The 26,186-nt window shown below is 35.8% G+C and overlaps 1 protein-coding gene across 1 annotated transcript in view; it reads left to right on the top strand.

Moving 5' to 3' along the window:
* Positions 1-26,186, top strand: part of LOC121411888 (leucine-rich repeat serine/threonine-protein kinase 2-like) — a 108,734-nt gene that overhangs the window by 12,732 nt on the left and 69,816 nt on the right. The window contains 18 exon segments of the mRNA XM_041604775.1: positions 1,825-1,904; positions 3,771-3,859; positions 4,640-4,768; positions 10,341-10,472; positions 11,821-11,946; positions 13,042-13,161; positions 14,050-14,159; positions 14,804-14,880; positions 15,598-15,713; positions 17,214-17,343; positions 18,390-18,544; positions 19,963-20,091; positions 20,682-20,762; positions 21,688-21,833; positions 22,598-22,715; positions 24,125-24,225; positions 25,151-25,270; positions 25,787-25,886. Of these exon segments, the coding sequence (XP_041460709.1) occupies positions 1,825-1,904; positions 3,771-3,859; positions 4,640-4,768; positions 10,341-10,472; positions 11,821-11,946; positions 13,042-13,161; positions 14,050-14,159; positions 14,804-14,880; positions 15,598-15,713; positions 17,214-17,343; positions 18,390-18,544; positions 19,963-20,091; positions 20,682-20,762; positions 21,688-21,833; positions 22,598-22,715; positions 24,125-24,225; positions 25,151-25,270; positions 25,787-25,886 (2,059 nt within the window).

The raw sequence follows: 26,186 nt of genomic DNA, 5'->3' as shown, positions 1-26,186 counted from the left end.
TCTCACACTGCCAAAATACCTGCGAACTTGGAAAAAATCCTAGCAAAAGTTCTCGCAATTTTGACAAGTATCTACTATATTTGCTTTCGGGGATATTATGCTTAATTTGCTTTCACACTGCCAAAATTACCTGGTATTTTGTGATTGAGGTAGATCAGGGCAAATTTCCCAATCAGAAAATACCTGGAATTGACAAACTTCGAGGTGGTCTGAAACCACCTAGAGGCATATTGATTTAAACATCATTGTTCATCTAGTTTATTTCTATTTTCATATTTCTTTTAATAAATAATGACTATTAACAATTCATCACCATATCATACAATTATTTCATTGGGGGGGGGGGGGGGGTGAAAGCCTGGATTCTGCCATTATGATAACTTTAGAGCAACAAAACCTGCAGGTACATCCAGAATGTGATTGGAAGATAGTGGATCCCAGTTTGTAATATTCTGCTATTACTTCCTTGTACAACTTCAATTCATCATATTGCAGTTTTCAGGGCAATATTGTGAGATACATGCATATTTGATGTTTCATCCAGAGCGTGGTCCAGTCTTAAATTCTTTCCTTTTCAGTAGGAAGTTCCATGGCAGTCCAAACTTATTTGTAATTTGTCGAGTCTTTCCTAAATTGATTGCAACCACATGTTTAAATCAGCAGCCAGACTATTCAAGGAAGTACTCATGTGTTAGGAAGGAAGTTCGCTTGAACTTCTTACATGTATGTACTTAATCTACAAACTAAGTTTACAGTTTGAATGTTTCATACATTAAAAGTACATTGTGCATGTATCATTAGTTTTAATTTGGAGTTTGTTTGTTGCTTGGTGTTGCTTCCAGAACCGATGTTCCCAAACGTCTTTTCCCCGAATTGAATTCCATTTTTTTCCTACAAAAAAAAATTGAAACATAGGTGACTGTTAACTAAAAGAAAACTGGATTTCTTTATTGAGATCTTTGATATAGAATCTATAAGTTAAATGATCAATTCTTTCCTTTAAACCACCGAGCTACAAATTTTTAATAATTTGAGGGCATGGATGGTCAACCAGCCCTGAAGGCTTTGGAGTTTGCATCTCATCTGGAGGTCTGACATGACAGGTTTAATGAAGGTTTACATCACTGTAAGGGACTCCACCCTGCTCCGGCCATATTTCACTTCCATTTGCTGCATAACACACAGGGGCAGTGTGGCTGCAACTGCCTCGTGTCTTGTTGCTATGTCAGGGAAGTGGCTGATGTACTTGTATTGAGCTTGCTGGGATTACCTCCATTGCTTTGTAGATGTTGATACGTCAAGGCCATCATCTACCATGTTTGGACTGCAATATTCATGGATGTACATGTGTTGTTGTTGGTCTTGAAGAAGTTGTAGGTGTATTGCTGCTTGGTGTTTGAGGATTAATTCTGTTCGTAGCCATGAAGTTATTTTTGTGTCTGATAGAGGTAGGTCAAAAAGCCTTATAAATACAGGGGGAAAGAGAGCAATTTAGAATTCATGTTTTAAGTTTTTGAATATCATGCCCAATTTAACAATTGAGAACTCAGAAAGTGATTAAAACATTGCTTATGTATTTTGTATAAAGACAAAAATATCCAAATATTGTAAAGTGCACTTCAATATTGTGGATTCTTCAAGTTCTTCAATTGATTTTAAAAATAAATAGATGTTATATTTCAATTTGATATGGATGTCTGTATTAAAAATGATATGATACCTGTACCATATATTACTCAGATTAATATCAAGGATTCAAAATATTAAAAAGGGAAAATATTGGATTATCTTAAAATCACATTTTTGTTTTTTTTCCTCTTCCAGGCTGGTTGTACTGCTCTAGCAGCTATGATGCAAGTTAGTGATAAACTCAAAGATCTTGTTCACAAGAAAAACATCCACAGGTATGAGTACAGACATATGCATGGTTAAAAGGGGAACTCATATTGTAGGAGTGAAAATATTACAATTATTGTAATATTTCACAGTATTTTCATATAATCTATCGGGATGATATTATTAAAAAGATATCTTTTGCCAAGGATTGCTGTTCAGAAATTACATGAATATACTGTGGCAAAAAAAGAGCAAAAATTGTTGGGCCAAATGTTCATGTCGCATTATTCATGTCTCATGCATTTCTATGTGCAGTGTATGCGAGTCTCAGCAGAATATGGTAAATTTCATAACATTTTGTTGATTCTAAAGTCTTACAATAGATATTTCATTTCATTTAATACCTAAAGTCCAATTTTATGAAATTGTGGTTATGTTTTAATGAAATTTTGCTGAAAACACTTGACAGCCAATATTCTTTACGGTAAACTTTATATTCACTTGTTAGTATTGGTGGAAAACTCAATTCATCTGCATCATATTAACTCAACATGAGATAATGCATTAATGTAACTATTTGAACAGCTGACATTAGACACTACACCTGTACTTGATGTGAGAGATAACAGAAGCTACTTGAACAAATTTATGGTTTCCATTTCACATTAACTTAAGTGCCTGTATTAAAAGTGATAGGCCTTTACTGTCGTAGAACAACAGTCACGTAATGTTTAATTGCTAAAATATGTTATTGTGGTTTACCACATTTCCTTAATAGCGTCTATTAGAAATTCATCGGTGTGTGGAAAGTGATAACTTCAATTGCTCAGAATTTATCCAGAGTTAACTTGTCTTACATGTATGCTTTTTATGCATCTAATTATTATAAATCATCTTGTTTCTTTGTGGTCCAGATTTTTATGTGAGATCATGATACAGATCATACCACTCAAGGTGTAAATTACTTCAAAATTTCGTATTATCCGATTATCTCATTCTACAATACTTATTTTATCCATTCCCTCCCTTAATTTCTCTTTTCAAAATTTCTCTCTATTATTTTTTTGGCATTTTTATTTACCCTTTCCATGTTTCTTTCTCCATCAAATTCCTTTTTATAATTCAACTGTTTAAACCTTTCTCTATATTTTGGGGGTAATTTTTTCCACTGTTTCCCCTTGTTTATTTCCTTCCCTCTTCTTTCTCTTTTTTGCTTTCTTGTAATTAATTGATCTCTGGCTCTGCTCCTTTCTTTTCCCTTTTTTTGTTCTGTGTTAAAACTATATACATATCATTCTGCCATTTTCCCTTATATTTATACTCTTCATACCCCCCTCTCTCTCTTGGTGTTTATGTATTTTTGTTTGTGTCCCTGTATCTGTTTCTCTCTGTTTCTGTCTCTCATTGGCTATATCTCTCTCTGACTGTCTTGTCTTTTGATTGTCTCGTCTTTCTTTCTGTTGATCCGCCTGTCTTTTTCTCTGTGTGACTTTGCCTCTGTCTACATGTATGTATCTCTCTGTCTTTCTGTTGATCTGTCTGTCTGTTTCTCTCTGTCTCTGTTTCTGTCTGTGTCTATGTCTATGTTTCTCTCTGACTGCCTTTTTGTCTTGTCTTTATTTCTGTTGAGCTGTCTGTTTCTCTCTGTGTCTGCATCTTTGCCTATATTTCTCTGATTCTCTCTGACTGCCTTTTTGTCTTGTCTTTCTTTCTGTTGATCTGTTTGTCTGTTCTCGCTGTCTCTTTTTCTGTCTTTGTCTATGTCTGTCTTTCTTTCTGGTGATCTGTCTGTCTGTTTCTCTCTGTCTTGGTTTCTGTCTGTGTATTTGTATATGTCTCTCTCTGTCTTTTTGTCTTTTATTTTTTTCTGATGATTGTCTGTTTGTGTCTCTGTATCTCTTTGTCTCTCTCCTTCCATCTTTGTCATCATACAGCCAAGTGTTAGATATCATGGGTCAGCACAAGGACGATCCCAAGGTCCAAGCATCTGCGATGAAAACCATTGCCTTTTTGGCCATGGCAGGTAGGTAGAATCAAGATCCATTCATTTTTATACATAATGGCCTGAATTAAAAAAGGTGGTTTTGAAAACCCACTGTTGAATCCATGGTTTATGCAAATTTCCTGTATAAATTACGCTTGATTTTGCATGTATCGGGCTCATGTATAAAAAAATCCTATGCTGATACCCCAAATTGATGCCTGTTACCATGGTTAGATACGCTATTTTATTCAGGAGTCCACTGTTGAAAGAGTGGACTCATTAATTCGAAACGGTGGACTCATGAATAAAATAGCGTGGATAACCACAGCAACCGGCGTCAATTTGGCGCATTATGACAAAAGCTCGCATTGGCATTGGACATTTTTTATACACGAGACCGATACGCACTACATTAAGCGTAATTTATACAGGAAAAAAAAGAAGTGAAAATTGATGATGTCACACTTTGTTACTCTACACAGCATACTGGCTCAGGTTGCATTAAAACTTCGCAATCAATTGTCAAGAATAATTTTATGATCGATTCTAAATAATTGTCAATGCTATCATCGCAGTTACAGCACCACAATGAAATGCTAACCGTCATGTTACATATCTCTAGAAATGCAAATATTTGTGGTACATGTATATTTAATATTTTTGTGGATTTTGTGGACAACAAAATTTTCAAGCTTACAAAAATAGTTTCTTGTTTTTTTATGAACGAACTTGAATGTCAACTTGGGTTCTTCAAAGAGAAATTGCTCTCAATATTAATAGTTATATTGATTTTTGTTTGTTACCCCTGTTGTCTTATAGAAGACACATGCATAGCCATGTTGGAAGAGGATGTGATAGGAGCCATTTTAGAAGCCATGAAGCTGTTCCCAGGTGACGCTCCGGTTCAGAAGAATGCTTGTAATGCCCTCAAGCAGTTGCTCACAGACGGTAAGTTACTGCACAGGGAGTGGAATAGGTTTGAGCATTGTGTGTGTGTGTGTGTGTGTGTATGCAAGCCTGCTTGAACCTGATGATATGATTTGTAAGATGTCTTTGACAAGTACTGATATTAAATTACATTACCAGTGTCTTCAATGTTCTTGTTGATGGATGGTAAGCTTATCCCATGGAGTGGTGAATGTGTATGCATTGCGTGTATGCAAGCTTGATTGAACCTGATGATGTGTTAAACTGAGATACCTTATCGTGCATTTTCAGTGTTATTGGTTATAGATGGTAAGCTTTTCGTAGGGAGTGGTGAATGCGTTTGCATTGTGTGGGTGTGGGTGTGTGTGCAATCCTGATTGAACCTTATGATGTAATATACTGAGGTACATTATTATTGCCTTCAGTGTTATTGGTTGCAGATTGTAAGCTTATCCCAGGGAGTAGTGAATGTGTATGCATTGTGTGTGTGTTCAAGCTTAATTAAACCCAATCATATTATTAATGTGACATCACCGTACTAAAGTGATTGAGGGTACAAAATAAATGTCTTCAGTGTACTTGGTTATGGATGGTAAGCTTTTCCCAGGGAGTGGTGAATGTGTTTGCATTGTGTGTGTGTGGGTGAGGGTGTGGGCACGTGTGCGTATGTGTGCAAGCCTGATTGAATCTTATGATGTATTTTAATGGAGTACATCATGTGTGCCTTCAGTGTTATTAGTTATAGATGATAAACTTTTCCCTGGGAGTGGTGAATGTGTATGCATTGTGTGTGTGTTCAAGCTTGATTGAACTCAATCATATGATGAATATATTAAAGTGATTTAGGGTACAAAATAGATGTTGTTGTCAGTGTTCTTCCATAATTCTTCCAATGGATGATACAGTTCTCCCCATGGAGTGGAGAAGGTGTGTGCATTGTATATGTGTGCAAGCCTGATTGAACCTGATGATACATAATCAACATCTTAAAGTGTTATGCATTAATGTATACCCATAGTAACTTTCGTAACTTTCTCCCCGGGAGTGAAAAGTTTATGAGGCTTGAAGGTAAATGCTAGTTTTGGTAACGCTATCAAAATGAGTTCGTACAGAATCCAATGAAATGACACCAAAGTGTCTGTTTGTATAAATAAAACGCATGTGCCAAAGGATTCTGGAAGAAATTGTGTAATTGCTGAGAAATCAGCAAATAAGCACAGGAATCGGATAGGGCGTAGGGCCCGACGCCCAAAGCAATAATTATACATTGTCCCACGTGCGCTTATCTGTGTTGGGGATCTTCGGCGTGAACATTTCTCAGCGTAGATTTCAAGATTTCACAAAGTTCAGTTAATGTAACTGTACCAGATCTAGATCCTCGATGATATACTGACAATTAAGCCTAGTTTTACAGACTTTCTCATAAAATCAGTGTTTACTGCAACTACTGGAATTTCTCTTTAAGACGGCAAGATAAAAAATTGAAATATTCTGGATACTGTCGAAGTTGTAATTGCTATAAAATATTTGCATTTAAATCTGATAGCCAGAATTAAAGTTTTAGAGGAAAGGAAAGAAGAATTTCATTTTGGTCATTTATCATTCAGCCTTTACAAGAGAGTGTAAAAGTGGTGTCAGATCACAGCATAGAGTTTTATTGTTATATTTAACCACAGTTTGACATTCTCATTGTAAACCTATTTGGGTCTGTAAATTTCCCTTTTGTATTAATTTGCGGGTGAGTGATTTAATACAGATCTGTATTCATTCATTGAATGGTTTGCATGCACTTTTATACAAGAGGAAGACCTTGTAGTGATGTGACAATGAAATAGTTGAAAAGAAAACACGATTATAGAAATTGTGCTATTTTCCTGTCTGCTTTGTTACTTATTGGCTTTATGTAGTACACTGTGGTTATTATAGTATGTAGATGACACAGTGGGTATGTATTGTATCATTAAACTTTTAAAGATTTTGTAACAGTTTTTATCTTGAAATTTGAAGTAGACCATAAAAATCTGAGCTATAAATTCATTTTTAGGCACACTTGTTGAAGGCTATCCTTCTCGACCTCCCTGAATCTCATTTTGTCTATCAAGAGTTAAGTGAAAATGTTTCTTAACTATCATATCCGCTACAATATCCATATATTTTTTTAAATTTTTATCTTGCCCTCTTGTTTCTTAAATGTTAACTCCTTGGGGAGAAACTTATATACTGTCTGTACGAAATATCGCTTACCAAAATTTTTGCTTGACAAATGCGTTTTGGTCATAAGAGAAAAGATCTCAACTAAGTAATGTACAGTCCTATGTAAAAATATGCTATACAAAGACTTTATGCATAGAGTCTTCCAAAAATGTGGAGCAAATTGCGATGCGATGCCAGGAAAATTATTCTGACACTTAAAGGTTCTATTTGCTATTAAGAGATAGTAGTTGCAGCAAACAATCATTTCATGAGAATTTCTTTAAACTTAAGGTTAATTGTCAAAATATTGTCATATTTCTAGATCTGGTTCATTAAAGTAAATATATTTTTGGAAAACCATGAAATCTTAGCTCAAAACCAATAATTCTGATGATCACCAACACAGAAAAACATATGTGGGACAATGTATTAATATTGGTTCGAAAAATACCCGACAGTTGATTGAATTCCGTGCTTATTTTGCTAATTCTTCAGCAATTACGCATTTTCTTTCAGAGCCACTTGGCACATATTTTTTATTCATACATACAAACACTTTGGTGGTAATTTCATTGGATTCTGTTCGAATTTATTTTGAGATTGTTACCACAACTGGTATTTATTTTTATTAGATGTTCATTATGTTTTGTAATGCAAAATAATAATAAAATGAAAAATAAAATATATCATATACATGTAGGACTCTAGTTTTGTTCCAATAAAAACATCTTTGTGCCCAATTTCCTTCTTGGTCTGATTTTTGCATCAAACTTTTCAATGTCGACAAATCAATCAAGTACATGTAATTGTAGTAATAGATTTTCTAGTGTCATTTACGAGAGTAATTGTCCTGCAAATTGTTATTAGGGATTAGGAAATATTAGGCAAGAAGTTTTTAAATGACCTTGGACTTTGAAGCAGTGTGGGATTGTGTTGGGAGAACAATGTTTTTGAGCAACCTTGTTTCTCGTTTGCAATGCATAATTTTATATCTTAATTTTGCTATCATGTCGTCTGATCGGAATCTGTTTCATAAAACTTATTATAATAACAGATTTGTAAAAAGAAGCTATTTAAATCCTTCAATCTGATCGGCTGATAGTAAAACTAGTTGTAGAAATTGTACATTTGTTATCACAACAAATCTTAATGCAACAGGACCCTTTTGTAGTATTGAAATAATCATGCCAAAGCCATTTTGAACAACATCGGCTTCTGTCCTAAACTATGCAATTTGTGCATGAATGTAAGGCATTATTTTTGATGGATAACTTGCATTTAGTTTTATAATAGAATAACACATTTGTCACTTTCTCATGAGGTTTAATACACAAATTTGTTATAGAGAAACAAAGGGATTCCAGTACCCTTCCAAACTCTCCTCTTTTTCCCAAATAGTTCATATGACCATGGTAATTATGTTTATTTTAAAATTCAGAATATATTTTCTCAGTTATTTTATCTAAAGTTACTCTGTAGGTATGTAAGACTATTGTGCAGCACATGTAGGGGAGATTGGGGTTTAATATTTGGAATGCAGGGTAAGTTGAAGCGTTGTAATTTTCTTGATGCAATACTGCCCCCAATTTATTGCATCATAAATTTATTTTACAGAGCGTTAAAGAAAATTACAATGCTTCAACTTACCCTGCGTTCCGCCTAACCCCGACCTCCTCTACCTGATATAGACCACCCTTCTGAGACTATAAAAATTTAAAGTACAAAATACAAATTGCAATGAACATGTCGTGTCTGTACATGCAGTGTGGTGAATTTCCTTTTTTTTTAAATCCCACTTTGTTCAGAACTTTGTTTGGGGTCTGGGGTCTGTTTTCGGTTCTATGACATTTTCTCCGGCGACAATTTCTCTACTGTAAATTCCACATACTAGCGGAATTACCAACTGCAACCCTTGATCTACTGTATCAGACACTATACCCTATCCTAAACCTAACGTAAAACCCTATTTCAACCCTAAACCAAACATAAAACCCTAAATTTCAACCCTAATCTTAACTCTGTATCTTAGATGAAATAAAGCCCGAAGCAATTGTCGCCAGAGCAAATGTCGTGTCACCCTATTTTCTCATCCTTACAAATATTCCACATTGCAATAATATGTTATCCGCTCCTGTCTCTTTCTTTCATTCCTTGGACCTCTCTCTTTGTGTCTCTTGCCTGCTTCTCTTGATATTTCTCTCCCTCTCTATCTCTGTCTGTCTGTCTGTCTCTCTCTTTCTTAATAATTTTGTCACTGTCTCTCACTACATCACATAATTCCATTTCTTGAGAAAACCTGATTCCCTACTCTCTCTATACTACATACTGTCTCTATCTCTATGTCTGTCTCTCTCTCTTTCTTAGTAATTTTGTCACTGTCTCTCACTACATCACATAATTCCATTTCTGATCAAACCTGGTTCCCTGCTCTCTCTCTATACTCCATACTGTACACTACACAAGCTCATTTCCCCTAGAGGTATGACGTATTGCAACCCTGGACTCATCGAACCGTGCTGTCTTTAGATCTCGTCATATGTCACTTGTTCATAAACCGTATCATGATCTCATAACCAATATTAAAGCAAGAAACCAGGGATCTGTTTGACAAAGCATTACATGTACGATTGATCCAATCAATCGTAACTATATGGAAATCCATCAGGAAATTTGCAAAATATCCTTTTCAAACAAAGGAGAACACACCAAATTGTCAAGAATCATTGAATCTATGGATATACATACATAACTAGAATTTTTTTTAGCAAACTTGCATTTTATATGTTGACTTTGATGGCTTTCCATCGATGCGATTGATAAGATCAATCACAACTCTTTGTAAGACGGGCCCCAGAGGTTCCGTTTCATAAAGGACTTGCATTGATGGTAACTTTGCCATCGTGGTAAACTACCATGGTAACATGTCTCATCTGCCAATCAGAATCAATCGATGATGTTTACTATAATGTCAAAGATGACATAGTTGTTGTCTTTGTGAACTGTGCCCTTGAGATCATGCGCAGCATACATGTAGACGTTACCTTGTGCATTCCTTCATGAATTGAGAATTACTATCATCTCACATTGGGGATGGTTTTATTACCATCATATGTTTGTTGATCAGATGAGATATTGTAAAATCTATTTCATTTAGATTTTTTTAATTGTGAAACAAGGTATATAAGGTCGTATGATGAATTGGTATATAGAATCCAATTGTCAATTTCTACTTGTCAAAATATACATGATTGCGTACATGTATTGTTATTTATCATGTTACATTGTAACCTTGTTGTTGTTCTAACTAGTAAAGATATTCTATCAACTCCTTTCAATTCAGAATAGAATTTGATATTAATAATTGATTAATACTGATTTATTTGTGATTTTTCTTTCTTAGAATTTGATCGTCAGGTTGAGTTTGTTGACATGGGCAAGCATAGATTGATAACGGCAGCCGTCCATTTCCACTGCGAAAACCATGCAGTACTGGAGGAGGCATTCTGGCTCCTTGCTATACTAGCCATCCCTGGTAAGGAGGAATTGGATTGTTCTAGAATGATAGTATTACATGTATAAAGATTTAAAGGGAAAGTTCACCCTGACAAAAAAATTATTGGAATAATAGCAGAAAAATAATAAAAAATATTGCTGAAGTTTTGAGAAAAATTCATCAAATAATTAAAAAGTTATTAGAATTTCAATTATTTGATTTGTGAAGTCATATGCAAGCAGCAATCCTACATAGTGAATGGTAAAAAATCAATGAAATGTTATTTTCTCAGAAAATTGAAAATGGTTTTCACTGTACCTTTTGTATATCAATAGACATATCATTTCACACCCGATCATGAATAGAAAAACAAAATTAAGTCATCAGGAACCATACAAAATTTGAAATACATGCATTTTATATTACATAACCCATTGGGCACCTGCTCGTTTATGACGTCACAAATCCAAAACTTTGAATTCTAATAACTTTCTTACTCTTTTGCGGATTTTCATCAAACCTTCACCAATATTTTTTACTATTTTTTCTGCTATTTTTACAACAAAGTTTCTTCAGGGTGAACTTCCCCTTTAAAGCCATATATGCAGTAGCCATTTTGAACAGAACCTGTACAAGGCCTACATTACATAAAACTGCAGTGTACTCATCGCATTCCTGGATCCTACATGTATATGTATGTAAATGTACTGTATGTAGGCTATTATTTGCCCAAGGGATGAATTGATTGATTTTTTTCAGGTACAAAACAATGTACATGTATGTGATATGTTTTTAAAATTGCTTACAATGTAATACCTTCAAATTAAACTTAAAATCCTTATTTACTCAACCCACAATTTGTATATTATGTAATATTTATATTTTTACAGAGAAGTGGCTCAAAGCAATGTTGTTACTAGTATTTGCCTTTATCACCACCATCATCATTATCATCATCAACATCGTCATCACATCATCATCATCATCCCCATCATCAACATCATCACCACCACCACCACCACCATCATCATCCTTGTTATTGTCATCTTCATCTCTAAGCACATTATTATCATCAACATCGTCGTCACATCATCATAATCATTATTACCATCATCATCATCATCATCATCATCACCACCACCACCACCACCACCATCATCATCACTATCACCAACATCACCATCATTATCATTGTTATTGTCATTTTCATCTCCAACCACATTATTATCATCATCAACATCGTCACATCATCATCATCATCGTCATCACCATCATCATCATCATCATCATCACCATCATAAACATCGTTGTCACAGACACCATTACCAACACTATCAGCAATATTACATGGTTATCTCACTTGAGACCTTCTTTGTTCTATTCATAGAGGAGTGTTATGATGTCCTACTTCAAGAGACCCATAAGGATATCATAGCGGCCATTAAGAGGTTCCCAGATGCTGTAGAAGTGCAGACTGCTTGCTGTGCTCTCATTGAGGCTTTAGCTCAAACAGGTAGAGTATTGTGTCATTTGTGAGAACCAAAGGTTAATTATTCTGCAGAAAATGTTATGTTAAGGATACCATAGCAGCCATTAATGTTTCCTAATACACTGTAGGAGTACAGACAGCTTGTGCTTTCATTGAAATACTACTGTAGCTCAAACAAGTAGGGCATTATGCAATGGAGCATCAACCGGGGCCCTGTTGCATAAAAGTTTATGGTAACTTTACCGTCCAATGGTAGCTACCATGGTAACCATGATCAACAGCCAATCAAAATCAAGGATTCCATGCAAGTTACCATAATGGAAAACATATTTTCTTCAAAATACACACAACAGGAACAGAAATTACTCAAAATTTCAACAAAATATGAATATTAAATGGCCACCAAACCCCAGAACAGAAGACACGATCTCACTTCACTATAATCATGACAATTCACACATCGTGACTGCACTCGATCGTACCTGCGCCAGTACCCGGCCGGCTGGGTGGGCGCCGGGTTGGGCTTCACATGCACACATCCTTCGAACAACACGGTCGTGTGTTGCTGCCCTGTAAGTTCGAAGATGTAACAGCATGATAGCGAGGTCTTAAAATCCAAAATGGCTGATTGGTGAAAGTCGTTGACTGCGGATAACGATGTCCAAATCCCCCCAAAATTATCGATGAAATTTCATTTAACTGTAAAATAATGCAAATGATGTGAAAGGTGAGGATGTGTTCATGTTAAATGTGTTTGTCAAAATGTTTTGTGTACCCGCATAAATCCGATTAGAACGGATTATATTGCGTTGTTGGTACAGTGGCAGATACAAAGTCTGACCAGCGCGAGTGTTATATTGCTATTCAATGGGTTAATGGAATTGTCACTTTTCCAGGTGTACAAAGTCTGTGGGGAAACGTAATTTCCGTTTTCTGACATGCTGAAACGGAATTTGAGATTTTCTGAAACGGAAAAGGCAATTTTTTGAAACGGAAAATCACTGTCCCTAGAGTTCAATCTGTAGAAAATGTTGTGTTAAGGATACTATTGCTGCCATCAAGAGGTTCTTGCATGAAGTCATTATATACCTTTCACCTTTGACCTTTTTCAACCAACAGAGGACAGCCAGCAGCTCTTTGTACTGAACGATGTCTCGGATCTCCTCATTGATGCCTTACGAAGGTTCTCAGACAACGCCCGATACCTGACGATATGCCTTAGTGTCATGGATAGACTAGGTAAGGATGCAGTCATGATGAAGAAGTGATGGATGAAAATCTGATCACAATCCTGCTTCCTCGAAACAATGCTATCATAAACTTCCATTCCGATTGGATAATTGTTGTATGCGCATTTTGTTTATTACACCAGGAACCAATCAGAGTTATAATTGCAATTTATCACACGCCTTGATGTTACAGGGTCCTTCCTGGTCTTTGGAATCCGCTTGCTTTCCTATCTAGACATGCTTTCTGGTTTTATTGTGTTAGTCTGCTGTTTAATGGGGAATGAAACCTTTGGAACAAATGGGCTTGTGCAGAAACAGAAAAATCAAAGAATAAGATCAAAGAAAGTTTGAGAAAAATCAGACAAATAATGAGAAAGTTATGAGCATTTGAATATTGCGATCACTAATGCGATGGAGGTCTTCCCATTGGCAATGCGACAAAGGTGTGTGATGTCACATGTGAACAACTTTCCCTCTGATGGACTATAAAATACACCCAAAATGCCTCTTTATTCTCTTTCTTATATTGATACAAACTCTTTTTCCATAATGTATTCTTCAAAAATTTGTGTTACAAGCCCTCCTCTAAAAAGAATACATGATCGACTGAAAAAATGTGATAAAAGAGGTAGTTTAAGTGAAATATATACCAAAGTAAATGAGAAAGTTGTTCACATGTGACATCACACATCTTTGTAACATTGGTTATGAGAGGATCTACATTAAAATAATGATCTAAACTTGAAATACTCATAACTTTCTTATTATTTATTCAATTTTTCTCAAACTTTCATTGATATGTTTCTTTGATTTTTATGTTTTTGCACATGCTATCTTGTTCCAAAGGTTTCATTTTCCTTTTAACTATTGTTGATTCTCTTTTTCATCTCTTGAATAGCGGAAGCCATCTTCACAGCTCCAAAGTGGTTAGATAGGATGCTGAATGATAACTGGATGAATGAAACTTTTATGGCGCTGACTAAACATCAGGATTCACCACCTTGCCTGGTGAGATGAACAAAAATATTTTGTCAATTCTTGCTCAGGGGGTCTCTTGCAGAAAAGATTATGATGATGATGATGGCGATGGTGATAATGATGGTGGTGATGATGATCGTGATGATGATTGTGGTGAATATGATGATGATAATGGTGATGATGATGATGGTGATGGTGATGGTAATGGTGATAGTGATGATGAAAATGATGATGAATGATAGTGGTGATGATGGTGTTGATGATGATAGTGGTAATAGTGATGATGATATTGATGAAGACCATGATGGTGTTGATGATTTGGTAATGATGATGAAGATGGTGGTGATAGTGACAATGGTCATGATGAAGATGATGATTGTGAGATAGTGTAACATTTACTCCTGCGACAATTCCTCCTCTGCTAATTTGTTTGGTGAGGTAAAGTTTGATAATGGTGATAACAGTTTTGGTGATTGTGATGATGATGGTGATAGTGGTGATTTTAATTGGAAGATGATATTGATAAAGTCCAACCATTTTTTGGGTCAAAGGATTAATATAACCATGTCACCATATTAGAGGAACGAACCATTACAATTTACATTCAAACGTTCTAACTGTTTCCATGTCAGCATTTTCCCTTTTTTTTTCTTATTGTTCATTAATGTTTGTAGGAAAATGCTTTGAGGGCATTGACAACTCTGGTCAGTTATAGACCCGGCATGCTTGTGGAAATGATCACGGAAGAAAGGTGAGTTTGATAGTTCTGTTGTTGAATTCGTTCAAGAGATTACTTAAAGAATGTGGCAAAATTGATTCATACATTGAATCTTTGTATTCTGAATGACACCCACCACCCCCCCCCCCTTCATTTCAGAAACACTATTTTAGAATCTTTATCTACATTGTTTGTACTCTCATTAAGAGATTCAGTGGAAGAAATGTTTCAAAGATCATAACTGAAGAAATGCTGAGTAAGGAACCATCCCTTTCTTTTGCAAAGATGTCATATCTTGACCAAATCCTGACAATTTTTCTGCTGATATTATTGCTCATCTATGCATGAACTGTCATATTTAAAAATGAAGTAATGAAAAAAACTTAATTTTATGATGAATAAAATTGTATTGAATCGATTTTATTTAGACAAGCAAGAAAAAACAATTTCTTTGGAAAGACAACAGAGGATAAAGCAACCCGTACAAGGTTGCTTCCCAGAATTCAAACTACACAGAATAAATGTAATATAAATATTACTAAACTTAAAACCTACGTACACGTTTCTGATTAGCTTGATAAATATAAGAAAATAAGCATATATCATTAGAGACAGGGAGGTAAATTGCACATCTTGAGTATTAATATATTCAATGTCATAATTATTATTTTTTTTTTTTTCGGGGGTGCACAACAGATTGATACATGTAATTCTGTATTACGTAATTCTTTTTTGTGCATCTTCTTTCAGTGCAAGTATGGCTGTAGATAGTGCAGTACTGATGAGTCTAAGACTTCATTCTAAGAACAGTAAAATCATCTTTGAGATGGCCTGTGATGCCATCCAAGCACTGGCTGAAAACTCTGGTAATATATTTACATTTACTTAAATCTCATAATATAAGAGGAATGAAATGTTTCGAAAACTGTTCTCCCAGCGGGCCCTGCTATTATTATTACCTGGGCTAAGCTAGGCTACCTATTCAGGTGCACACAGCTTTTTGAGGAATTACCTCCTGCTGGTACCCATTTACCTCACCTGGGTCGAGTGCAGCACACAGTGGATGAATTCCTTGCTGAAGGAAACTGCACCATGGCTGGGATTTGAACCCACGACCCTCTGTTTCAAAGTCCGGAGACTAATCCACTGGGCCATGACGCTCCACATATTATTCTCCATTCCCATGTATTTCACCACATACTTTCAGAAAGGAGTTGCCACAGCTGTTGTACTGTACATTTGATTTCTCACGTTTGTATAATTTGTTCGATACATGTACCGTATCCAAGCACATGCTGTGATCCAGCTGAGGCATGGCTGTGATCCAGCTGAGGCATGGCAGCTTGTCATTGTTCAAAACTCATCTGCACCTGACAGAGGAAATTTGATTGGTGGGGTAAAAAATCTGTTGATCAGTTGGCAGGGTTGGGCTTTCCAAATACATTCCTAATTAAATTCCAGAGATGATCCAGCTACTTACCAGCTTCTAATTAACATTAAAATAACCTGCTTAAGCCAGCCCAATGAAAAGTTATTGTCAAGTTGATTATAATCTGGTCAGCTGGCTTAAGCAGGTTATTGTTATGTTAATTAGAAGCTGATAAGTAGCTGGATCATCTCTGGAATGTAATTAGGAATGTAATTGAGCCCAACCCTGTCATTTGGTCAGTTGGATCGGGTTCACCCGAGCCACTAACTTGTCTCTATGGTCTCGGGGCCTCAGTTTTTAAAGGCGTGGTCACACCGCCCGAGCTTTGTTGGAGCGGTCGTGGAGCGGAAAGAAAAAAGTCATTACCGCTCGCTACCGTTCACGATTTTGATTGGTTTTTTTTTTTTTTTTTTAAATTTTTTCCCCAATTTTGTGAGCGAAATTCGGCCTCTTTCCCTACCGCTCCACGACCGCTCCAACAACGCTCGGGCGGTGTGACCATGTTTTTAAAGGGAGGATAGCCCTGGGCAACCTTGATCAAAGCCATGCCTTCCATTTTTCTCCATTCCCATTTTAATATTTCACATTTTTTTTTCAAAATAAATATGTGCATACATGTATGTACACCAGACACTTTGGCCCTGTCTGACAAAGAGTTGTGATTGATCAGACCAATCACAACTATGGACGGCCTGCAACGTCAAAATCTAAAATTTTATTCCAATTATTTTCTAGCTATGGTGTATATTCATGCATTCATTGTTTTGAAAATTCACTGCGCTTCTCTTTGTTTACAAAGGACATTGTGCAAATTTCTGTAGAAAAAATTATGACATTGATGGATATCCATATTGTTGGCGTTGATTGGACCAATCGTAACTCTTTGTAAGACGGGGTCCTGATATTAGATGATATTGGTTATAATTTATCTTTACAGATACCATGCAGAGGAGTTTGGTTGAGAAGGGAGTTTTGATTGATATTAAGTCAGGAATGTTGACATATTCTCGGAGCCATGAATGTCAAGCCGCCGCCAGCAGAGCCATCAGAGGACTATGTCTTTTTGTGTAAGTTTGATATACCTTTAATCATCCTAATGATAAATATAATAATATAGTAAATAGTGGTAGTAAAATACGAGCTGTGATTGGCTGGATTGGTACCACGTGACCTCCCTTCAAAAAGTTATATTGTACATATGTACAATATAACTTTCGATTTTTGGATGGCAAAACTCGTTGTTAAATGAATGGGGAGAATATCGATTAATTTGTTTTCAATCGATATATTTGTATATCGATTTCCCAAAGTAGCATTTTTATAATTTCGATAGCAGATAGAAATACAAATTTACGTGGTTTAACCCCTTGCAGCAGACGACAAATTGAACATCGTGTTCAATTGGAATTTCACAAATAAAAAGTAAGAACAGTATGCCATCTAGATCTAGACTATGGTAAAATCCTGATAGGGGGCTTAGATTGAGGGATCTATTTACTATAATAAATAGTGACTTCTATCATACAATATTATGGACTATATGAACGCCAAATATAAAGTTATCCTCGTGCAAGCCTATTTCACCTCGACCTTCGGCCTCGGTGAAATAAACCTGCACTCGGGATAATTTTATATTTGTCGTACATATAATCCAGTATATTGTACAATAGATTGTACACTATTTATATAATAGGATTTGTATAGCGCACGTATCCACCTTGCTAGGTGCTCAAGTTGCTCCTATATTACCCCATAGTGATATACTACAGAAGTCATAATAATCATGAAAAATGATGATAGTGATGATGATAGCCCTGTATGTGTAAAACTAAACATTGATTGTAAAATATTCTTTTTCTTTTAAGGATAAGTTCTATGAAATTCATTTCAATTCAATTCAATTTGCATTTATTTCATTCTCCCTTAAAATATACATAATACAAGCAAAAGTAATAATGAAAATGACACTGGGAGATACTGCATGACTAAAGCCAAGATGCCTTGTACAAGTGCAGTTCCCAAGACATTGACCAAAACTTTAGTACTCTACATGTATAACATATAATGTAATCATCCATGATGACATTGAATTTTGTGAAAATTTTGCACCCAGCGAGGACCGAGACGATTCCATTCACCTAGTGAACCAACAGGCTGTGACTGAAGCAGGCATACATACCTTACTCTTTAATGCTATTAGGGGATTCTCAGACAATGGAGACGTGCTCCTGGATATCGTTAACACCATTACATGTCTTGCTGATATGGGTCAGTATTAAACTGAACTTGACAATTCTGGTATTCCAATGAATAAATTCCATCTGATATAGTTATTTATGACCTTATGATCATTATTCGTCAGCCCGCACAATGTGCTATTGCACAGCAAGTCTTGTACATAAGCCTATGGGGAATTCATCATATTTGGGTACATCGTGCAATATGTTCGGATATTGCGCAGGCAAATCACGCTGCCCAAAATGTGCATTTTTAATACTCCCCTAAAGGTGTTTTATAGATAATAATTGAATGAAATTGAATGCCCTTAAAAAAAACCATATTGCCCTTGTGGCTGCGTCTAAGGGCCCCCTCACGCCTATCGAATTGCCTGAAACATGCCTTGCGTTGGCCTGGCGAAAGGCATTTAAAAAATGGTTTCCATAGGGTTAGGGTTATGGTAACTGATATACATGTTACCCTTCATGTTTGTGTTCGTATACCTTCTGAATTAACAGCTGCGATTATTTCAAATTCGCACAGAAATTTTGAAAATATTTAAAATTTTCCCAACGAATTGAAAAATCGTTGGTATCTCTTTGAATTTGCATTCTTATTTAGTCTGTGGTAATTGATTGTTTATTGTCGTGTGTTATTGTCGCGCGTTAGTCCCTCATCGTCCATCTCCCCATTCGTCACCTTCGTCCGCTATATTTGGTCAGGTGTGAGGGGGCTTTATTCCAAATCCATATTTTAATCCATTTAAAGACTCTGAACAACAGGATTCTGTTGCGAGCAATTATATTTGATGTTTGCCTGAAAGTTGATCCAGTCACTGATGTTGCTATGATCCAAATCAGACATCTAGAGCAAAATCTTGAAGATGCATGGAGATAATTTACACTTTATGAATATGGTTCTTCTTCATCATCTTTGGACATGGAGATCATAATCTTTACTATGTGAAGTACTAAAACGTCATGATTGACTCGTGCTCCGTTGCCAAGATTCAAGAAAATATGAGGTATACATTGCATTATCTCTGCATACAAAGTGTGACCAAACAAAATACAAATATATCCCATTCATTCTCATCGTTCATGAAAACAAGCCGGGCAATACATATTTGTAACTTACCAGCCCGGATGTTGGAGCGTTGTTGCCCAGTGGATAAGTCTTCTGACTTTGAAACAGAGGGTCGTGGGTTCGAATCCCAGCCATGGCGTAATTTCTTTCAGCAAGAAATTTATCCACATCGTGCTGCACTCGACCCAGGTGAGGTGAATGGGTACCCGGCAGGATTAATTCCTTGAATGCATGAGCGCTGTAAGGCAGCTCGAGCTAAAGCGGGGTAATAATAACAACGCGCCTCGGAATAGAATATTTCTAGATAGATGGCGCTATATAAATGCCTATTATTATTATGTCTGATACGGGTAATATTGTGACATCATGTTTCTCTTATGCAGATGTTGTGAAGCATCAGTGTATGGTCGAAGGCATCCATGAGGTCATCCTAGAAGGAATGGAACAATACCAAGATGACCCCAACATCCAGGAACTCTTCCTAGAAACAATGGTAGTCCTCTCATCAGCAGGTAAATCTTTTGGAGAATAAAATTGAAATCAAAGTGGGAAAACTTGGTTTAAGAATGATTTCTTGTGAATTTGGATTGATCAGTATTTAAATGATGATAACAATCATTATAGAATAACATTTTTCTGAGACTCTTCATATGGATGTGTTGAAGCGTGCAGGGGGGTTAACTAACTTTTAAAAAAAAAACCAACAACAAATCAAATCATAGTAAAAATAAAAACTAGAGAAAGTCTTACTCTACATATTCCTCTTTGTCAGAAAGAGAGTTATCACATGTCATCATAGAAAAGTACAGTATTCTTTAAATGATGTGCATACATGTACCAAAATCATACAGCTTGCAGTGCTCTAGTCATGTTGGGGCTCCCTCAAACAGTGTTCATAAGATGTAATTGGCACTGCTCTTCAGTATTCCTACACAGTGGGGGACTGTGACTTGGAGGAGACAATGATTGGAGGGGCACTGTATTGTTTGTGAACAATGCTGTGCCCCTCCAATGCTTTGTCTCCTCCGGGTCACGGTCCACCACTGTTCCTACATTGCTCCTGCTGACTAACCCATGTGTTAATTTTCTGCTTGACTTTCAGAGGGAATGATTGACATTCTTGTTGATGCTGGGATCCTCTCGCTCACTGTTGAAGTCATGGAGAAGTACAGTCAGATTGAAGGTAAGTTTTATCAGGTTTCGTGTTGATCTATAGGTGTTTGTGTTGGGTCACTTTTAATGTGGAGGAGCCATGGTCTAGTAGTTCTGACTCTCGCCTTGTAAACAGAGGGTGGGGTGTTTGAATCCCACCGCATCTTGGCGTCCTTTGGCAAGGTGTTAATCTTCACTTTGCCACTCTCCACCAAGGTGCTAAATGGGTACCCGGCAGGATGTAAAAGTCATTGTAGCTTGTCCAGTTCTGTGTGCGCCTTACATTGCGACTGACTGGAATACTCCCCAGGGAGTGGAGGATGTGCATACATTGTGTGTGGGAATGACTGATTGAATCAAATGACCGGGTAATAATATATCTGTAAAGCGCTTAGACATGTTGTTTTGATGTATTAAGCCCTATATAAATGCGGATTATTATTATTATGTCAGCATTGCACCAAAATTAAAATGCAGTTGGTACGGGACAATTAATTTCACTAGGTGTTTAGATGTCAATAATTTGATCTGGATATTTTTTACGAACTCAGAATAGGTTTTGGAACAAGGGAAGGTCTTGAACGCCACTGCCAGCAGTGTGGGAGACCAGCTTCTTAGCTGATTTTAGCTATTTTTAATTTTTCATCTTAATTTCAGCTTTTTGTGTACTTTTGTACAAACAAAATATGTAAGTTTTTGTGATTTTGATTTTTTTTCTCCATTTTTCGCTTACTCAAAATACAAGTGTGAATAATGATCTGAGATTGTATATATGAATGATTTTTTATTCATTGTTTTAAATTTATAAAGAATGAACCTTGCATGCAATACTACATGCAAAGTTTTGGTGCCCTCTATGTTCATTTAGAAATACTTTAGGGTGGAGAGCTGATAAGTTGAGAAAGAGCTATATCTCTATATTTTGCCCTGAAGCATTTTTTTCATTCATTCTATAGCTATCCAAGAGAATGGCACCATCTTGCTACAGACCATTGTGAACAAGAAGAAGTCTATTTGTGATGACAGGCTAGCTGAAAAGATTGCTAAGGCAGTCATTAGCTCTATGAAGAAGTTCAGAAAAGCACCTACAATTCTGGCAGAGGTAAGACAGCTGGTACTTGTACATATGCATCGCTTCAGATTTTAGTAATTCTAAAAAACCATGACTATTATCAAAAATCGTTTATGATAATACACTCAACATTGCGTGAGTCAAATAATTGTGTGAGATGACAATTTTTTAAATCATCTTATTATTCAACTTTCAACTTTTGCAAGGTTGACTATAATTCAAAATGTGATATAATTGCTTGGTTTGATCTGTATCGTTTTTTTTTTCATTTATTTCCCCCTTCCACAGGGTTCTTTATTTTCAAAAAGCATGATTACACTGTATAAACATTCAAATTTTCCAGACAATTAGTAAATAAACATGGTATATACATAATTCCTAATAAATAGACCTGTAGTCAAACTGACTTACATGTATTATACAATCAATAGGTTGTCACAGCCAAAGCAAATTTGGCAAGAAAAATGAGAGATCTGATACATATATCTAAAAAATAAACAATGGTAACAATTATGTTTGTTAAGTTGACAGATTGCCAGCTTGTTCGAAAAAGTTTCTGAAACGAAACCATTTCTTTCTGAACTTATTTGCTCTGAAGTTTGTTTCATATATTTTTCAATTTCATAATAAACTTTTAAAGCAGACATACATGTAATTGTGGTAAATGAAGGTAACTCTCTTCTCAATTTGGCTAAATATATCTCTTTTCTTACTATCATCATGATACAGTTAAGAGTATTATTATTTGTACCACAAAATGATTTGTTTTTTTGTTTGTTTTATTTTGTTTGCAGAGTTGTGTTGCCATGCAGTTCCTAGCAGATATATCCCAGGAAGTCACAAAGACGCTGGTCAATTACAATGCACATGAAGAGCTTTTCCACATACTAGAGGCTTACAAAGATGACGATAGTAAGATATTAGTCCGTCTCATGCACTTTTTATTTTTACATGGTATAGGCAATCTCCAATTGTATATTAAAGGACAAGTCCACCCCAACAAAAAGCTGATTGGAATAAAAACAGAAAAATCCAACAAGCATAACACTGAAAATTTCATCAAAATCGGATGTAAATAAGAAAGTTATGACATTTTTGCTTAATTTCGCAAAACAGTTATATTCACGTCCTGGTCGGTTTGCAAATGAGACTGATGACGTCATCCACTTATTATTTCTTTTGTATTTTATTATATGAAATATTCTAATTTTCTCCTCATTGTCAAGTGAAACAAAGATTAATTCCTCCCTGCACATGTGGAATTGGCATTGTTTTAATACTATATGGTTCAGTCAAGTTGGTCCTTATTGTCAAATCTGTAAAAAATGAAATAGTGTTTTATTCAAACAAAAAACAAAAGAAATAGTGAGTGATGGACATCATCACCCATCTCATTTGCATGTCACTGAGATGTGCATATAAATGTTTTGTGAAAAATAAGCAAAAATTTAAATTATCATATTTTTCTTATTTTACATCCGATTTTTAGCATATTGCTAGTTGGATTTTTCTCTATTTATTCAACTCATCATTTTTCTGGGTTGGACTTGACCTTTAAGTACTAGTTGATCTTCTACATTTTAGTGATTGGTTATCAATTTCTAGTAATTAAATCAACTTTGTTTTCCCAATGAAAATTGAATATTGATTGAGAACATTTTTATTTTGAATTCTAAATGTCCTCCACTACTTTTAATGTCAGCCCTGTATTATGATTAGAGAGCATAATTTTATGATTATCTAATCAGTGATTTCTTTAACAACTTTTATGATTGATTAAAATCCCTGCATGGTATTCATGGAGAGCAAAATTTGTTAATGAAATATCACAGAAAAGATATCCGATGAAATTAATAATAACAAAACTACTGTTAATGATATAGGATATTAACATTGCCCACATATCCACCATGTTAATTGCCCCAGTGGGTGTCTTATAAAGCTGTTTGTAAATTAAGAGCGACTGTAAGAACGACTGGTGAACCCTTCTTACGCGCTAAACCATCGCCAATTCAATATACCATTTACCACAAGAAAGGATCACCAGTCGTTCTTAACGTACGAACAGCTTTATGAAACACCCACCAGGTACGTCTGTATTGCCCCAACTAAGCTCTGCTATGATTCTGGTGCTCACAGCTTTTTGAGCAATTACTTACTATTTAGGACATACTACTATTGGGGCTACTTTGAGCTTTCTATTCTATGTTTAAATTTTTCAATAACAAATTACATCCCTATGGGATGCATGTGTATGAGTCGGTGGCAGTTGGCGACAGCGGCACAAATAGATGATTTTATTTTTTTTGTCATCTACACAGCTCTTGTGAACCTGGTTTGTGAGTGTCTGTATATCCTATGCTGCAAGTGGGAGTTCACAGATCAGATGTTACTCTGGGCATGCAAGAAAAATCTCATGAAGGTAAACAGATAGAAAAGATTTTACACATTTATGTGCCATAGAGATGTAAACAAAGAAAAAAAAAAGAATTCCATATTTTATTGTTCGAAATGAATGTGAAAATGGAAATATTCATTTTGTTAGATTGACTGTAGGCCCGCCAGGCACTTTGCAGTGACAGATCGACGTTGCTTTATCCCTTAATCGTTTGAATGCCAAACAGGGTAGCAGCAACTCTCATCTTTTAATATCTTTTGGTCTGACATGGCTGTGGCTTGAACTCCTGATATCCGGGTTGTGAGACGGATAGGACATTAAATGGAGTACAGTTTAGAGGAGAGTCGCCACCTTTGTACTGTAAGAATAAGAACCCACTGCAATATTCGTATATGAGTAGGGGGAAACCTCGGTGTAGTGGTCCATCTGCACTCTCCCCAATTATTTATATTGGGAGGAGAGACCTGCGGGTCATAGTGATTCAGTTCGCTCTTCACCTCCCAGGCCCAGGTGGTGCTGAATAAATAATGATAATACTACCAAAAGATATCAAAAAACAAGAACTGGATAGCTAATAGGTTAATTACCATGTATATGTAGTACTCCTTTATGAATACATGTCTTTGGAGCATTGTGGCCCAGTGGGTTAGTCTCCGGACTTTGAAACAGAGGGTCGTGGCTTAAAATCCCAGCCATGGCGTACATGTAGTTTCCTTCAGCAAGAAATTTATACACATTGTGCTGCACACAACCCAGGTTAGGTGAATGGGTACCTGGCAGGAATTTACATGTATTCCTTGAAATGAACTGAGCACTGGAGGCTGCTTGAGCTACAGACTGTGTTATAATATCCAAGTCTTTTGGAAATGCATAGAGATGTTATTCATAATGTGATATGTGCTATACAAGAACTGTCTATTATTATTTATTTGTCTTTTTCTTCTTATAGGGAGTAGAGGTTCTGGTTGAGTTAGGTGCTGATGTCAACGCTGGTGAGGGTTATGAAACACCTATGTGCTTTGCTTGTGAGAACAACAATGTAGATATGGTCAAGCAATTACTCAAACAGGTAAGATTTTAACATTTCTTATTTATGGGCCTGTATTTGTTCATTTATGTGTAGATATTGGTTAATTATTTATTTATTGATTGATTCATTGATTGATTGATTCATTCATCCATTCATTCATTCATTTATTCATTTATTTATTCATTTATTTATGTTTTTATGTATTTATTTATTTAGATAGATATATATTTTTGTTTTTTATCTATTTATTTCCAATTTACTTATTTACTTATTTATTTGGTATTTATTTATTCATTCATTTATTTATTTATTATTGTTAATATCAGTATTTTTTTTTTTTGGGGGGGTATTGTCTTTATCGTTATGCCTGCACAATTTTTGCATGTTTGGGTGCATACTAGTCAATGCTTGTAATTTGTAGATTTTGTTTTATACATGTATGTTTGTAGCTTGTTTACATACTGTTCAAGAAAACAGTTGGTTGAATAAAATTGACCATATTTTATAGACCATACAAGTATGGTGTAATTGTTTTCTTTTTCCTGTTTTCCACAGGGCATCAGCGACTTGCACACGCCACTCAGTCTTAGCCTGAAGTTGAAACACCACCACATCATCGGTCTGCTTCTCTATCAGATGGGATATGATAGACAAGGTATTCTATATACAGTATACACCAAATTTTGAAAAAGTATAGCAGGGAAATATTTATCCAAGTTGGATAGGAAATTATTACTTTATCCAGGGGAAAAGTCTTGAAGGGTAAAAGGTACTATAGTATTGCCAGTTCAACCGAGGATGAATAAATCCCTTTACAAAATGTGTTGAAGGATGTAGCCTGTGATGAGTGTGTAATGCAAATCCTACGCAACCTCCCACCCATGCATTTTCTGTGCAGCACTGCATTTTTGGCGTATCATTTCCCCCAGAGCACGTACAAAACTAGAGACGCCAT

This window comes from Lytechinus variegatus, chromosome 3 (assembly GCF_018143015.1).
Source record: "Lytechinus variegatus isolate NC3 chromosome 3, Lvar_3.0, whole genome shotgun sequence".
NCBI classification, from domain to species: Eukaryota; Metazoa; Echinodermata; class Echinoidea; order Temnopleuroida; family Toxopneustidae; genus Lytechinus; species Lytechinus variegatus.
This window is presented reverse-complemented; position numbering and strand designations above follow the sequence as displayed.